The sequence below is a fragment of the Erpetoichthys calabaricus genome, chromosome 14 (assembly GCF_900747795.2).
Source record: "Erpetoichthys calabaricus chromosome 14, fErpCal1.3, whole genome shotgun sequence".
Lineage (NCBI taxonomy): Eukaryota > Metazoa > Chordata > Cladistia > Polypteriformes > Polypteridae > Erpetoichthys > Erpetoichthys calabaricus.
In genome coordinates, this window is record NC_041407.2 from 90,129,464 (window position 1) to 90,144,537 (window position 15,074).

At 41.9% G+C, this 15,074-nt stretch overlaps 1 protein-coding gene across 1 annotated transcript in view; it reads right to left on the bottom strand.

The window, feature by feature from the left end:
• Positions 1-1,612: 1,612 nt before the first annotated feature.
• smpdl3b (sphingomyelin phosphodiesterase acid like 3B) overlaps positions 1,613-15,074 on the bottom strand; it is a 40,778-nt gene continuing 27,316 nt past the window's right edge. Inside the window, exons 7-9 of the mRNA XM_028819540.2 lie at positions 8,849-9,029; positions 6,471-6,604; positions 1,613-2,050 (exon numbers count right to left, since the gene is read on the bottom strand). Of these exons, the coding sequence (XP_028675373.2) occupies positions 1,691-2,050; positions 6,471-6,604; positions 8,849-9,029 (675 nt within the window). The 3' untranslated portion in view covers positions 1,613-1,690. The remainder of the gene's footprint in view (positions 2,051-6,470; positions 6,605-8,848; positions 9,030-15,074) is intronic.

The following is a 15,074-nucleotide window of genomic DNA, read 5'->3' on the forward strand; positions in this document are numbered from 1 at the left end:
CTACAAGTCTCCGACTTAAAGTTTAAAGCCAAACAATATGTACATACTTCTGTCATCTCACCTATGTCCATATATTCGATCTCTTTTCGCTTTTACCTTTTCGTCAACATCACATTGAATTTGATTCCGTGTTTGGAATGACATTGTGACAGCACAACGTATAACTGCCCGTGAGGGAATTTCGTTTCTCTCTCTCAACACGAACTGCATCTGACAATAGCATTCACGCAAATGAGGAATGATTGAACCGTGTGTGTGCTTGTAAATGTTTTAGATGTGGGCAGGACTTTTCCAAATCTTTTTGCATAAAGTCTTGTCTCGCTGGGCTTGAAATTTTCTCTCGCTGGATTTCAGTTTCACCAAACAACAAATCTTTTAATTCTCGCAGATAGGCCTCTTCATTGGGAAGAAACACTATTTTTCCCTGATGGCAACACGAATTAGACGATCTACAAGTCTCCGACTTAAAGTTTAAATCCGAACAATATATTCGATCTCTTTTTGCTGCTCCGTTATTTCACCGAGTAATAATTTCCGTTTGTTTGCGCTAATGCGATCTTTACTATCATTTTTTTGAGACTTTCGAATTTTAGTACTTTCATTATCACTAACCTGCTCTGTATGTGTATAGCGCCAATGTTTTTGAATTCTTTATGATGTTTTACTCTTTATCTTTTATTTCCGGCCCCGGGTTTTGTTAAATCTCACGGCACAAAGTCTTGTCTTGTGGGATGTGAAGGTGTCTCTCTGGAAAAGTCACGTCTCCTCTCTCTTCCCAACATTTTTTTTTATTATAATAAATATATATATACTTATAGTTAACTTAGCTTAACTATAAGGAAACCAGAGGAAAAGAAAAAAAATGAGTAAGGGAAGAACTTCAAAGTGCGTCATCCAGTCCAGGGTTGTGGGGTGTCAAAGCCTACCTCAGCAACATCTGGCACAAGGTAGGAAACAATCACAGAGGAGGGCCGACTTGCATGTGGCCAGTTAAGCTGACCTGTACCGTATGTCTTTCAGGATTCAAGAGGAAAAACTCTCAGTGACCCAGGTAGAATGTTGGATCTCCACACAGCAAGTTACTGGGTGTAGGATTCAAACCCAGGACACAGCATCCATGATACAGCAACATTTACCCCCACGGTAAGGATGAAACCATTACTGCATTTTCTTGTATTTTTTTTTTTATATACATGCCCACCCATCTTATGGCTCTCCCATTAAAAAGAAATCGTGCTAAACTGTATGTGACCCCCTAGCCTCAATCCCAGACTATTCTGGAATACCTACAGTACCTTATTGATCTTCGGCAGATCTCTGATCTAACTGATCCTACTGTACCTTATTGGCTTTTCTTCTTTTAAGTGTTTTGTACTCTGAATGCTTTGATTTTCAAAAAGGTAGACGTACTGGCACTCTGTAACACCTGGTGAAATTTAGTGATTCTCCTTACGTGTCCTGTTTTGCTCATCCACATTCTCCTACCTTTGCCGTTTCCATAAACGTCAATATTTCAATGTACTGGTGCTGTTGAGAAAACAAGCAAATAACACATGAGATTCAAACCACCTGACCAGAGGATTTACCAAATGATGAAAATGTACCCTTAATATCACATATAAGAAATGCGAGATTTATTACGCTACAAAACAATGATATAGACGTGAGTTTAAAACCGGCGTTTCCGTTGTTATACCATCTCCCCTACTACAACAAGTGGCAGCATCCAAAAAACAGACATCACCGAAATCAGAATGGATGAATTCTCCAGGATGCACTTTTTATAGCGGCTAAAGTCCACCTCCTTGATTGCACACACGTGGTCAGCTCTACAGTAGGCGTTGCACTCTGACAGGTCGTAATTCACCGAGTTCAGCTTATAGTACTTCTGCAGGTAGAATTCCTTGGTGGATATCTTCTGTAAAACTTCATGCATGGAGAGGGGTGAGCCATCAGGAACGTTAAAGGATTCTGTCAGCCGGTACTCCTTCTCCCATCGGGGAAAATTACGGTTGGCGTAAGTGAGATTCAGGTAATAGGTCACCATGTCCTAAAATGTGTAGGAAATTACAAAAGAGATTTAGCTTTATGTATATTGAAAAAAATAAAGTTAAATGAGAGAGTAAATGAAGAAGTAAAGGCGATTTGAAAATTATGCTGTGACTGCAACAGGTAGAAGCTGACATAATACAACGCGTTTGTGATGGCTTATGGGTAATTTGAACACGCACAGTGCTGCGCTCTGCCGTTACGTCTAGTTCAGGGGTGGGCAAAGTCGGTCCTGGAGGGCTGCAGGTTTTTGTTCCAACCCACCTTCTTAATGAGATGTCAGTTATTGCTGATGACGCACTTATTGCTCAAGTGACATTTTGATGCTTCATTTTAGTGGTCTCGTTTGTTAAGGTTCTCCACCCTTAATTGCTTATTTCAGTCTTAAACAGCCGCATTCAGTGTTTTAATGGCTCCTTATTAGCAATAAGATGCAAATGAGAAAGCAGTCAGCAGTTCACCATCTAGCTTGTTTCCATTTACACCTCTGTGTGTTCATCATGTTCTGTTTGATTTAACTCTGACGAGAGATCAAAGTGAATGCGTAAAGCAAAACACTGCGTGGACGACGTTTTGCCTATTATCTCTGAACTGGACTATGACTTGTCGGACTCAGATTTTGATTGAAAACAAATGTGAGGTTCCAGCTTCAGCTGATTGGTCCCCAGCTAATCGTTATACTGGGAATATTCACCAGGGAGGACTGACACTTAACAATGATAAGAGGTAGAAACCACATTGCAATGCACTGCGACTTTGTCCCAGCCACGCAAAGACAGCCAGGCAGCAAGCCTGACGCATATTCTTGGTAAACTGGCAGCCACAGCATGCAGCAACTGACGTTTTATGTTGATTTCTGTGTGAACCTATTGTTTTTCAGAAACTATGTTTTTTTGGAAAAATATTCAGCCCTCAAAGAGTTAATAAAACACTTAACAGAAAATGTGACAGACTGAAAATTATCCTTTTTTAGGCTTCAAATCATTTTTAGAATATCCTATGATATAAGACCTTACATTGCAGAGCAACGAGCCATAAAATTAAATGAGGTCTGAGATTGACAAGGATTGGTTTCTAATTAAGCAGTTGGGTTGGAATGAAAACCTGTAGCCACTGCAGCTCGCCAGGACTGACATTGCCCACCCCTGGTTTAGTTGAAGCCAGGGTCCAGTGAACATGGACGCTCTGCTGCAGGATTTACGCCATAGTGAGATTTCTTTGGGCAGAGGCAGTGAAGCCTGCTGAAATTCACTCAAGGATGTTGGCTCAGCACCGAAATGAAAACATCTACAACTCAACAAAAAGTTTATGAATGGGTAGGAAGGTTTCAGGCAGGAAGAGCAAGCGTAACTGATGAAGCTCAAGCTGGTCGACCATCAACATCACGCACACAAGGCCACATCGACATGGTGAAGGCCTTCATCACAACAGACCTACTGATTGCGTTGTCCGCTGTTGCTGCACAGCTTTGGATCTACGCGTGCCATGGTGCAAGATGACCTGGGGTATCATAAAGTTTGAACCAGATGGGTACCCAAACAGATTACTGATCTGCACAAACCACCATCCTTTGGTGAATTTCAGCAGGTTTCACTGCCTCTGCCCAAAGAAATCTCACTATGGCACATTGTTCAACAGTGGAGCGTCCATGTCCATTTGACGTTGGCTTCAGTTAGACTAATGGCAGAGTGTCGGGCTGTGCGTGTTTGAACTACCCATAAGCCATTGCAAATGTGCTGCATACATCCGCCTCCATCTGTTGCAGTTACTTTGTCATTTTCAAATTGCCTTTACTTTTTGATTTACCCTCATATATACATAATAGTTCATTATATCGAAAGAAACAAAAAGTATCTTCAACATATACTGTATCTTGTTATAAACTGAACAGGCCTAGTAGTTTATGTTGCTACCTTGCAGTCTCAGTTTGAATCCCACGCTCAGTCATTGTCTTTGTGGAGTCTGTAGGTGTTCCCTTTGTCTGTGAAGGTTTACCACCAACTTCTCAAAGATGTATGCACACAGTTTCACGTCACTGCACAAGGTAGCTTCCTAAATACTTCACAGAAATCCTCATCCAAGTTTATAATTTGTAAGTTTGGAAACTGAGTCTACCATGACTAATGGTCAAAATCTATCACGACCAAGCTTTGCCATTCTCATTGTAGCCTGTTTGGAGCTTGTACCTTTCCCTGGTGGGTGGCATGGTGGCAGCTCTGCAGAAAACAGGACAAGGTTTGCATCCCCTTCATGGAGTTTGCATGTTCTCCTCGTGTCTGCATGGGTTTCCTCTCACAGTGCAAAGACACGCACGTTAGGTGGACTGGTGACACTAAATTGGCCATAATGAGTGGTGTGGTTGGTGTGTCTATGTGTCATCCCTTTGATTGACTGGCACCCTGTACAAGGTTTGTTCCTGCCTTGTGCCCTATGCCAGCTGGGAAAGGCTCCAGCTGGAGACCCTATTCAGGACTAAGTGAGTTAGAAAATGACTGACTGACATTTTCCCTCATATCTGTGTTGCCATTTTCTCCTGGTATTCCAGTTTTCCCATAAATGTATGTGTTAGGTTAAAGGATGACCCTGAGCTGTCCCAGTGTGACTATGGGTGTCTGCATGTGAATGAGCCTTGAGACAGAATTGTCTCCCACCTTATGCTGCTGGGATAGGCCATGACTCCTGCGACTTAAAATTAAATTCAGTCCATTTGAGAACGTTAGGCTGTCATGAAGCAAGCACTGCTGCCACACATTTCCTGATATAGAGGTTTGAATCCTGGCCTGGCCGCGGTGAAGTCTGCATGTTCTTCCTGTGTCTTACCTCACTTCCCAAACTTGGATGTGTTAGGGCCAGGATATACTTGACATGCATGCATCATGGCTGCCGTGCATTCCCTGCGCTCTTTGAACGCGTCACCCTGAGCATGTCATAAGAAATTAACACGACGTGTGTACCAGCAAAAATTTGGGTGGTGTGTGTGCTTTGGTACGTGACGTCAGCATTGTTGTTTACTATCAACATCTCCATAGTGGCAAACAAGCCCATCAGAACAGCTAGAATCAAATCAGCAGCTCTTTGAAAGTGGATGTAGAAACTTACAAGATGAAATGAAAGCAAAGTCGAGACAGATACATCCATGCAAAGCGGAAAATTGGGATTCAGCCATTGCAAGATAATGCAGTGTGACATCAAGCCGCATTGCAGCTCCAACAGGATCAATGTGTGTACTTCGATGTTTGAGGAATAGTTTGATGTGGTGAAGCAAATCATCAAACTTAAATGCTGACATATGAAAGTGTTCCCTTTGCTTTTCTTCATCCATTTTTTGCATAGGCAGTACAAGTGTTGCATATTCACCTTCATAGTGACGCGATACAATTAAAGGCCTCACATACCACATACCACCTTCGCAACAGCATCTCACACTGCCACCTTGTGGAGTCCTCCACATTTACATAAAGTATGCGTGCAAGTATAGCCAGCACAATGCTTGTGTAGCAGCAGCATCCGCAAGCGTAAATGTCGTGTCGCATAGCGTCAAGTATATCCTGGCCATTAGGCTGCTTAGTGACTCTAAACTGATGCAATGTGAGGCAGGCAGGGTGTTTGTTTTTTAAGCATCTAACAGTGAAATTTAACATTTTGACAGATGAGACCTCATGGAGGAAGTCTGCTTTTATTTCTGTATTTAGGGAAGGACCACCTGCTTTATAACAAGGGGTGTCAGAATTCCCTACAGGTCACCAGAAAACCCTAAAATAGAGTTAGCAAGTTTAGAAAATGAATGACCAAATATCTGCGGTGGGCTGGTGCCCTGCCCGGGGTTTGTTTCCTGCCTTGCTCCCTGTGTTGGCTGGGATTGGCTCCGGCAGACCCCCATGACCCTGTAGTTAGGATATAGCGGGTTGGATAATGGATGGATGGATGACCAAATATGCTAAGATTTGCACTGGGTGTGACAAGGACGGACAGGATTAGAAATGAGGACATTAGAGGGTCAGCTCAAGTTGGACGGTTGGGAGACAAAGTCAGAGAGGCGAGATTGCGTTGGTTTGGACATGTGCAGAGGAGAGATGCTGAGTATATTGGGAGAATGATGCTAAGGATAGAGCTGCCAGGAAAGAGGAAAAGAGGAAGGCCTAAGAGAAGGTTTATGTATGGATGTGGTGAGAAAGGACATGCAGGTGATGGGTGTAACAGAACAAGATGACGAGGACAGAAAGATATGGAAGAAGATGATCCATTGTGGTGACCCCTAACAGGAGCAGCTGAAAGAAGAAGAAGAAGAAGATGACCAAATAGTTTGCTCTTCTTACTGTATCTCCTCTGCTGACATGTTGCAGGCCTTCACAGCTTTCGGTATCAATAATGTCAGGAGAAGCAGAAAAAGTATGACCCTCTAATCCCAATAATTGGCCTACCTTGACAAGCAGGGTGTCCTTGTCATATTCAAACAATCGGATGCCTGGGTTATTTGCTCCGTTTACCACACCAGGCAGAGTTGTCTTCCAAGGAGTGATGGCAGGTGTAAGAAACATTGTGCTTATTGGAGTTCCTGTGTTTAGAAAGCAAAAAGGAAAAAGACAAATGGCATTCATTGTTTGTAGTACGTTTTTTCCTCATTTGCCTTTTTTATTTCTTTCACATTGGTCTCCTCTCATCTTTATCTGTATGCGTTTGAGATGGCTGCATCTGCTGAAGAGTCGATTCATTTCTTAAAACTAAATACTCCAGTACAAGGTTGTGATCTCAGACACAATAACTAAACCCAGGCAGGGTGCCAGCTCTTCACAGGGCACACTCACTGTCAACCTTTTCAGTTTACAGTTTCCAATCCACTTAACCTGCATGAGTCTGAGATGTTGAAGGAAGCCAGATTGCATGCGTCCTCTAGAGCAGAGGTGGGCAAACGTTTCTCTCTCAGAGGGTCACACAGACATCTGTAAGGTCTCTAGCACAGTGTCAAAAAATCTAAATTTGCTAAATAATGAATGTTATTTTTACACAAAAATACATTTATTGGTCATATCTTTATATATAATACACTACCATGGCTGTTCGTTTGTCTGTCCAGGATTTTAAATCACCTGTCGCAAACTGTTCAACCTGAAATTTGGTACACATACACTATGTGACGTCTACTATCCGCCTTCAGGGTGATGATTGACCTCCAAGGTTATTCCTCTTTTATTTTATTTTATTGTAGAATCAACTCTCGGCAGCGGCCATCAGGGCGGCCGTGTGGCGCATGCGTACGGGCGCCGTTCTCATCCCCACCACTTTCGCCATCACTTCCTCTACCTCTTCATAGCCTAAATCATTCTTGAGGCAGATTGAAGACTTGAGTGCCAGCTTAAGTGAAAAATTAAAGAAAACGTACTAAGTAATTGCAACACAAACACTGATGTAATCAGTTTTAACACAAAAAGATGCCGTGGACCCCTAGGATGAAGAAAAGAGGAGCTCAGGAAGCAGCAAGTGCATCAACCTCTGAGCAAATGAATGCTAAACGTAGAAAAAGAGGATGAGAACAAGGAATGGTCAAGTCAAGTGGATCCACGTGCTGTGTGCCGTTACTGGTAGCTATAAAACTGTGGTACACAAAGAAAGCAGCTTTTGCTGTAATTGACTTTCTGATAAATTACTTCCAAATTTACTGTTCTCCCAACGTCTCTCTTACTGTGCTTAGTTTGAAAATGTCTCTAACCCCTAAAAACTGTAAGACTGTCATGGCATATTAGGCACACTGCTTTAGTTTCAACATTTGTTAAAAAAAATAAATACTTGTATGTCCATTCCTTGTTAACAACACGGCATTCATCTTCAGTTTTACGTTTTTTCACAGTAGCACTCATTATTCGGGATAATAAACTTTGAAATATAATAGATAGATAGATAGATAGATAGATAGATAGATAGATAGATAGATAGATAGATAGATAGATAGATAGATAGATAGATAGATAGATAGATAGATAGATAGATAGATAGATAGATAGATGGCACAATATGACAGATAGATAGATAGATACTTAATTAATCCCAAGGGGAAAGTAACATACTCGAGCAGCAGCATACTGATAAAAACAATATTAAATTAAAGAGTAATAAAAATGCAGGTATGACAGACAATAACTTTGTATAATGTTAACATTTTACACACACGCCAGGGTTTGCTGCAATTATTCCTAAGCCCATGTGGAAGGTTCTTCCACTAAACCCGGAAGTGCTGCCGGAAGTAGGTCAAGGAGCACCTGGAGCACTTCTGGGTGACCGACATAAGGGATGAGCAGACACTATTCCGGGAGCTAGAGTCGGGTGGTAGTGGACGAAGCTTGCCGGAGAGGAGTGGTGGAGATAAACAGAAGACAATTAAGAACTGTGGTGTGCTTTGGGGACCGTGTTGTGTGCTCATGGGAATGGGGAAGACGATCAGGCACAGTTATTGTCTGCACAGTCTCAGCCACTGTAGCTTGTGACTCCTTCAGTGTTCTCAGAGGTCTCTTGATGGCCTCCCTCACTTATCATCTTCTTCTTGTTGATCGCTCAGTTCTTGTGGGTGACCTAGCAGATTTAGAACAGTGTCATCCTCTTTCCAGTTCTTAACTGGATATTCAGTGACTTGGATATCTTCTTGTGTTTATTCCCTGACTTGTGCTTTTCACAGAGTTGCGTGGAGTGTTCTTTTGTCATCATTGTGTTGGTTAAACCACCATACTGACTTAGCACAAGCTGGACCTTCCAGATACAATTAAGGGAAAAAAATTGGGAACCCACTGTTATTGAGACCAAATCTCACCTTTGTTGTCGTAGAACATCCTAAAGGAATCAGTGTGGTGATGCCCAAAGAACTGCCCTGCAATGGCGCTGTGATACTTCTGAATGATCTCAATGTACTTCTTGTTATAATTGGGGCTGAACCAAAATATGTCCCTCCTCTTCTCAAACATTCCGGGAGGAATGTGTCCAATGATGTAAACCTATGAGATACCAAAATAAATTATCATCAGCCATCTCATGCCGTGGAGCACAAGTCAAGACAAATCAAATAAAATCATTAATATGGAAATAAAACGACTGGACACAGTGTGTTCACAGTGATAGGGCTGGGGAGTCTTTGTCATAATCCTTCGTTTTGGGTTATGTGCTTGTGATTATAAGAGCGCTTCCTGAATTGTTTCTTAATTTGATGATTATTTTTATTTTTTATCCTCTTTTAGATTTGAGGGTAAATCAAAAAAGTAAAGGCAATTTGAAAATTATGCGGTAACCATAATGGATAGAAACTGATTCAATACAACACATTCGCAATGGCTTATGGGTAGTTTAAAGACGCACAGAGCTGCACTCTGCTATTAGTTGATCCTGGTGGGGCCACAGTGGCTGCAGGTTTTCGTTCCAACCCAGTAGCTTAATTAGAAACCAATCCTTGCCAGTCTCAGACCTTATTTAATTTAATGGCTTGTTAGTCTGCAATGTTAGCATCATATATCGTTGATTTTTTCCTTTCCAATTAAATCATCCAAATGATTTTATGCCTAAAACGGATAATTTTCAATCTGTCACATTTTTCTTTTAAGTGTTTTATTAAACCAAATAGTGCAGGATGAAAACACACAGGACTAAATGGCAACAAATTAGATGGAGAACTGCTGGCTCCTTTGTCATTTGCATCTTATTGCTAATGTCACACATGTGTGCATGGGGGACAGTTTACAAGCTCAAACAGTGCTATTCATCAGCCAGACTGGGGGCTGGCACTCTTACCTGATCCCCTCTCCTCTTGTTCCTCTGTAGTTCAGCCAATGGCTCTGCCTCTCAGTGACATCACCACCGGTCCACCCACTAACATCACGTCTGGCCAACCATGATGACATCACTTCCGATACCCAGAATTCACCTTCCTGCCACATCAGTCCCTGTTCCGGATGCCCTGGCTCCACCTCTTTCTCCTATCCACCATACTTATCGAACAGATTCACCCTGTTAGTTCAAGTTGAGTTGTGAACTCTGATCTGTAAAGACATGCTTCTTTTATTTTGCTGATTTCTTCAGTATACGGTGTGCAACTCCACAGACCTTTTTCTTTTCTGCTGCCTTATTTTTTTTACCATACTAATAAGGTGCATTTAAAAACAGTGAATGCAGCTGTTTAAGACTGAAATAACCAATTAAAGGTGGGGAACCTTCAATTTCGTTGTTCCTTCGTAAAAGTGACAATGACAATAAAGATCTATCTATCTATCTATCTATCTATCTATCTATCTATCTATCTATCTATCTATCTATCTATCTATCTATCTATCTATCTGTCTGTCTGTCTGTCTGTCTGTCTGTCTGTCTGTCTGTCTGTCTGTCTGTCTGTCTGTCTGTCTGTCTGTCTTTCTTTCTTTTAGATTGAAATAAGCAATTGAAGGTAGGGAACCTTAACAAGCGAGACCACTAAAATGAAGCGTCAAAATGCCACTTGAGCAATAAGTGCGTCATCAGCAATATTTGACTTCTCATTAAGAAACTGTGTTGGAACAAAACCTGCAGCCACTGCGGCCATCCAGGAGCGACGCTGCCCATCCCTGGTCTAGTTGAAGCCAAAGTCAAATGAACATGGATGCTCCACACGGAATTACAACACTGTTGAACAAAGTGCTGTAGTGAGTGAGGTATCTTTGGGCAGAGGCAGTGAAACCTGCAGATATTCACCAAAGGAATCTAAAAATATTAGATCAGTAAGCAGAATCCAAAAAGACAGTCAGATTGTCAAAAAGACTGACTTCAAAAACCACAGCAGAAGAGAGACTAAAGGCATTCACAAAGGCAGATTTCACAATGTTCAACTTAAAAACCTTAGTCATGAGCCCTCTTTTATCTCTTTGGCCCCTCCTGTCATGTGTCTACCACCTGATTAATGAGACAAATCAACAGACACTGATAGGAGGGGGCAAAAGGGCAATTTACAGGCCAAAGGAATGGCTGTCAGTGAAGCCTCACGCAATCTCCTGGCACTGTGCAGAGGTGGTGATTGGGAACGGATGTGGGACAACATGGGAAATCCATTCTCACTCACCCTCTCCAGGGCCAGTGGCCGGTGTGGAGTTTCATGGGCCATTACACCTTTCACACTGTAACACTGGTGTGTCCTAAAGTGAGTTAAGGGAAGCCAGTAATGTCCCGTGGAGCAGAAAGGAAAATGTTTGAATCATCTCCATTTACAGTATGAGTACACAGCATGAAGGCTGGGCTTCAGAATCTTTCTGGCTTTTTGTGTTTTAAGCAGGGGGCTATCAGAGCAGTTACCACAGGGGGAACTGGCTTGTGGTGGCAAAGCATTCATAATGACCTCACTTTTTGATCCTTTGATGTCAGCTCTTATCAGTGGGAATCAGAATTCACCAAGTGGTAGATCAGATTGTGTGAGCTAGGTTTACCAGGGTTCCTCAATCACGGTCCTGGAGGACCATGGTGGCTGCAGGTTTTTGAACCAACTCAACTGCTTCATTAGAAGCCCTTATTGCTCAAGTGACATTTTTCTGCTTCCTTTTAGGTGTCTCGCTTATTAAGATTTTGAACCTGTGAAAGAAAAATTAATTGCTTGCAAGCTACTTAGGGTTAATAGCTGACAAAGCCGTTTTGCTATAATGGCAGGTTATTCATACAGGCGTCTGTCATATGACAGGGTGCAGTAAGCTGACCGAGGACAATGTCCAGTTTCTTAGGAACGCGTCAGTTTGACACAAGAGAGCTGACCTTTCCTTCTTTAGGGTCTATCTGATCAGTGAAAAAAAGAAGAACAGATGGCCCATTAGCGTACTAAAATAAAAGGCTTAAGTAAACGATATGTTTATTTTTAAGAAATAAGGGGAAGGGGAAGGGGAAGGAAGAAGAAATTATAAAAAGCCAATAGAAAAAAATGTAACTTTGCTCTTCTAAATAAAGAGAAAATAGAAATTTTAGTGTTTGGCAAAAATGGATATAATGAGGTTATTAGAAATAAACAAGACGGAGGTAAAGAATTTAGGGGTAACTATTGACTCTAACCTGATTTTTAAATCACATAATAATCAGATTACTAGGACAGCATTATTTAACTTAAGAAATATAGCAATAGTTAGACCTGTTATAACATTGCAAGATGCTAAAAAAATCAGTTCACGCTTTTGTTTTTAGTTGGCTAGATTACTGTAACGCACTCCTCTTAGGACCACCCAAAGACATCAATCGCTGGCAACTCGTGCAGAATGAAGCTACTAGAATCTTAACTAGGAAAAGAAATTCCGTGCACATCACCCCAGTCCTGATGTCACTACACTGGTTACCCGTGTCATTTAGAATTGACTTTAAAATACTGCTAATGGTTTACAAAGCCTTAAATAATCTGCTCCATCTTATATTTCAAAATGCTTCTCACCTTACACTCCAAATCATAACCTTAGGTCTTCAAATGAGGGTCTGCTTAGAATTCCAAGAGCTAAACTTAAAAGAAATGGTGAGGTGGCCTTCTGCCGTTATGCACCTAAAATCTGGAATAGCTGACCGATAGAAATTTGCCAGGCTAATACAGTGGAGCACTTTAAAAACTACTAAAAACACATTACTTTAACATGGCTTTCTCATAGCCTCATTTTAGTTTAATCCTGATACTCTGTATATGCATTTAATTATCATTATCATTCCTGGTGGCTCCATAATTCCTACTAACCCCTACTTTCTCTTCTGTTCATTTTCTGTGGTGGTGATCTGTGCCCCCCCCCATCACCTGATCAGAGCACCGTGCTGTCCCTTCATTGATGGATCGAAGGCCAGAGGTCCACATGGCTATCATCATCAAGTTCTTCCATGTGAACCCTGAATACAATGAGGACTGATTGAGGTCATTTATGTTAGGTAGAATGCCTAGAGGGGACTGGGTGGTCTCGTGGCCTCGGAACCCCTGCAGATTTTGTTTTTCTCCAGCCATCTGGAGTTTTTTTGTTTTCCTGTCCTCCCTGACCATCGGACCTTACTTTGTATTCTATGTTAATTAGTGTTCCCTAATTCTATTTTCTTCATCTTGTAAAGCACTTTGAGCTTCATCATTTGTATGAAAATGTGCTATAGAAATAAATGTTGTTGTTGTTCTGCCTTGCAACGTAGAATCCAGGTACTCATCAGTGACTGAATAAAAATCTAATTGATTGAACTTGTCCCGTCTTTCTCAGGGGTTTTTTTCTTCCACAAACCCTTAATCAGTTTGTTAGCCGTTTTTTTTCCCTTTAATTTAAGAAACCTTTCTAAATTGAGGAGTGTAGTCTCAGGACCCCAATTAGAGATGCCTGTACATGCTTTTATCTCCTCACATCTTGACTGACTACTGTAATGCCCTTTATACTGGTGTGAATCAATCCTCCCTCTGTCAGCTACAGTTAGTTCAAAATGTAGCTGTTAGGCTTTTAACCCGATCTAGTCGGAGGACATATGTTACAAACATCTTGTATGCTTTGCACTGGTTTCCGGTTTATTTTAGCAATTAGTTTTAAAATTTTGGTGCTTAACTATAGCGCTCTCTGCAGACAAGCCCCTGAGTACATCACTGGCCTCCTGCACCGCCATACAGCCTGTAGGGGCGCTAAGGTCTGGGCAACTGGGCCTCTTACTCCCTGTCTACATGTAAAGAGGGAAGACAGAGTTTTTAAACATCTTCACCCTAGAAGGAGTTTTTCAGGGACCTAAAACGCAGTTTGCATGTGGATAAAAGACCAAAATGCATGCAGAGAGCTAGGTTTTAAGAAATACCCAGGTACAGTGGGTATAGAAAAGAATCCCCCCTTCGAAATATTCCCATTTTTTCTTGCTTTACAGCCTTAAATGAAAACACACAAACCAATATTTTTTCCAGCTTTACTTACTTAATGCAATCTATAACTTCCAAGTGACAGATATCACAGCTATAGTTCAGAAGAATTTAAAAAAATAAAAAACAAGAAATCCTGAGATTAATACAGGATCACCCCCTCCTAAACTCAATCAGGTGTAAGTGCCCACCGTTTCCATTGCAGACCCTGGTTACTGGCGTCCTTCCACCTGTGATCAGTTGTAATGAGTGTGATTAGTGAAGCTCTTTCTGGAGCATTCATTCCCTTGATTGGTTGTGCAACTGACAGCAAACAACTGACTATGGGTGGCAAGCCACTTCCAAAAGACCTCAGGGATAGAGAGGTGGACAGACATAAGGCAGGAGATGGATACAAAATAAATCTCAAAAGGCTTTATCAATCCCAAGGAGCTCAGTAAAGTCCATAATAAAGAAGTGGCAAGTGTTTAGTACTACTAGGACCCTCCCTGGATCCGGCCGTCCCTTCAAACTGGATGGAAGAGCAAGGAGGAAACTGGTAAGAGAGGCTACCAATGGCCACTTTGAAGGAGTTACAGGATTTTATGGCAAAGCGTGGTCATTAATGGTGTGCATGTGACAACAACTTCACAAGTGCTCTACAATTGTGGCTTGTTTGGTAGGGTCGCAAGGAAAAAGCCACTTCTCAAGAAAGGCCACATTAAGGTTCATTTGAGCTTTGCCAGAATGCATCTTGAAGATTCTGACGCCAAGTGGAAAAAGGTCTTATGGTCAAATGAGACCAAAATCGAACTATTTGGCCTCAATACCAAACGGTACACCAATGCAGCTCACCATCCACAACACACCATACCTACAGTAAAGCACAGAGGTGGCAGCATCCTGTTGTGGGGGAGTTTCTCTGCCGCTGGGCCTGGGGCTCTCGTTAGGTAGAAGGAAAAATGGATGGGGCAAAACGCCGTCAAATTCTTGAGGAAAACCTGCTACCCTCTGCCAGAAAGTTGAAGATGGGCAGAATGTTCACCTTTCAACACGACAACGACCCGAAGCACACAGCAAAACTGACCACACAGTGGGTGAAGGGGAAAAAAGTGAATGTCCTCGTGTGGCCAGTCAGACCCCAGACCTAAATCCCATTGAAAATCTGTGGAAAGATTTGAAGATAGCAGACCACCAACACTCATCATCCAATTTGACC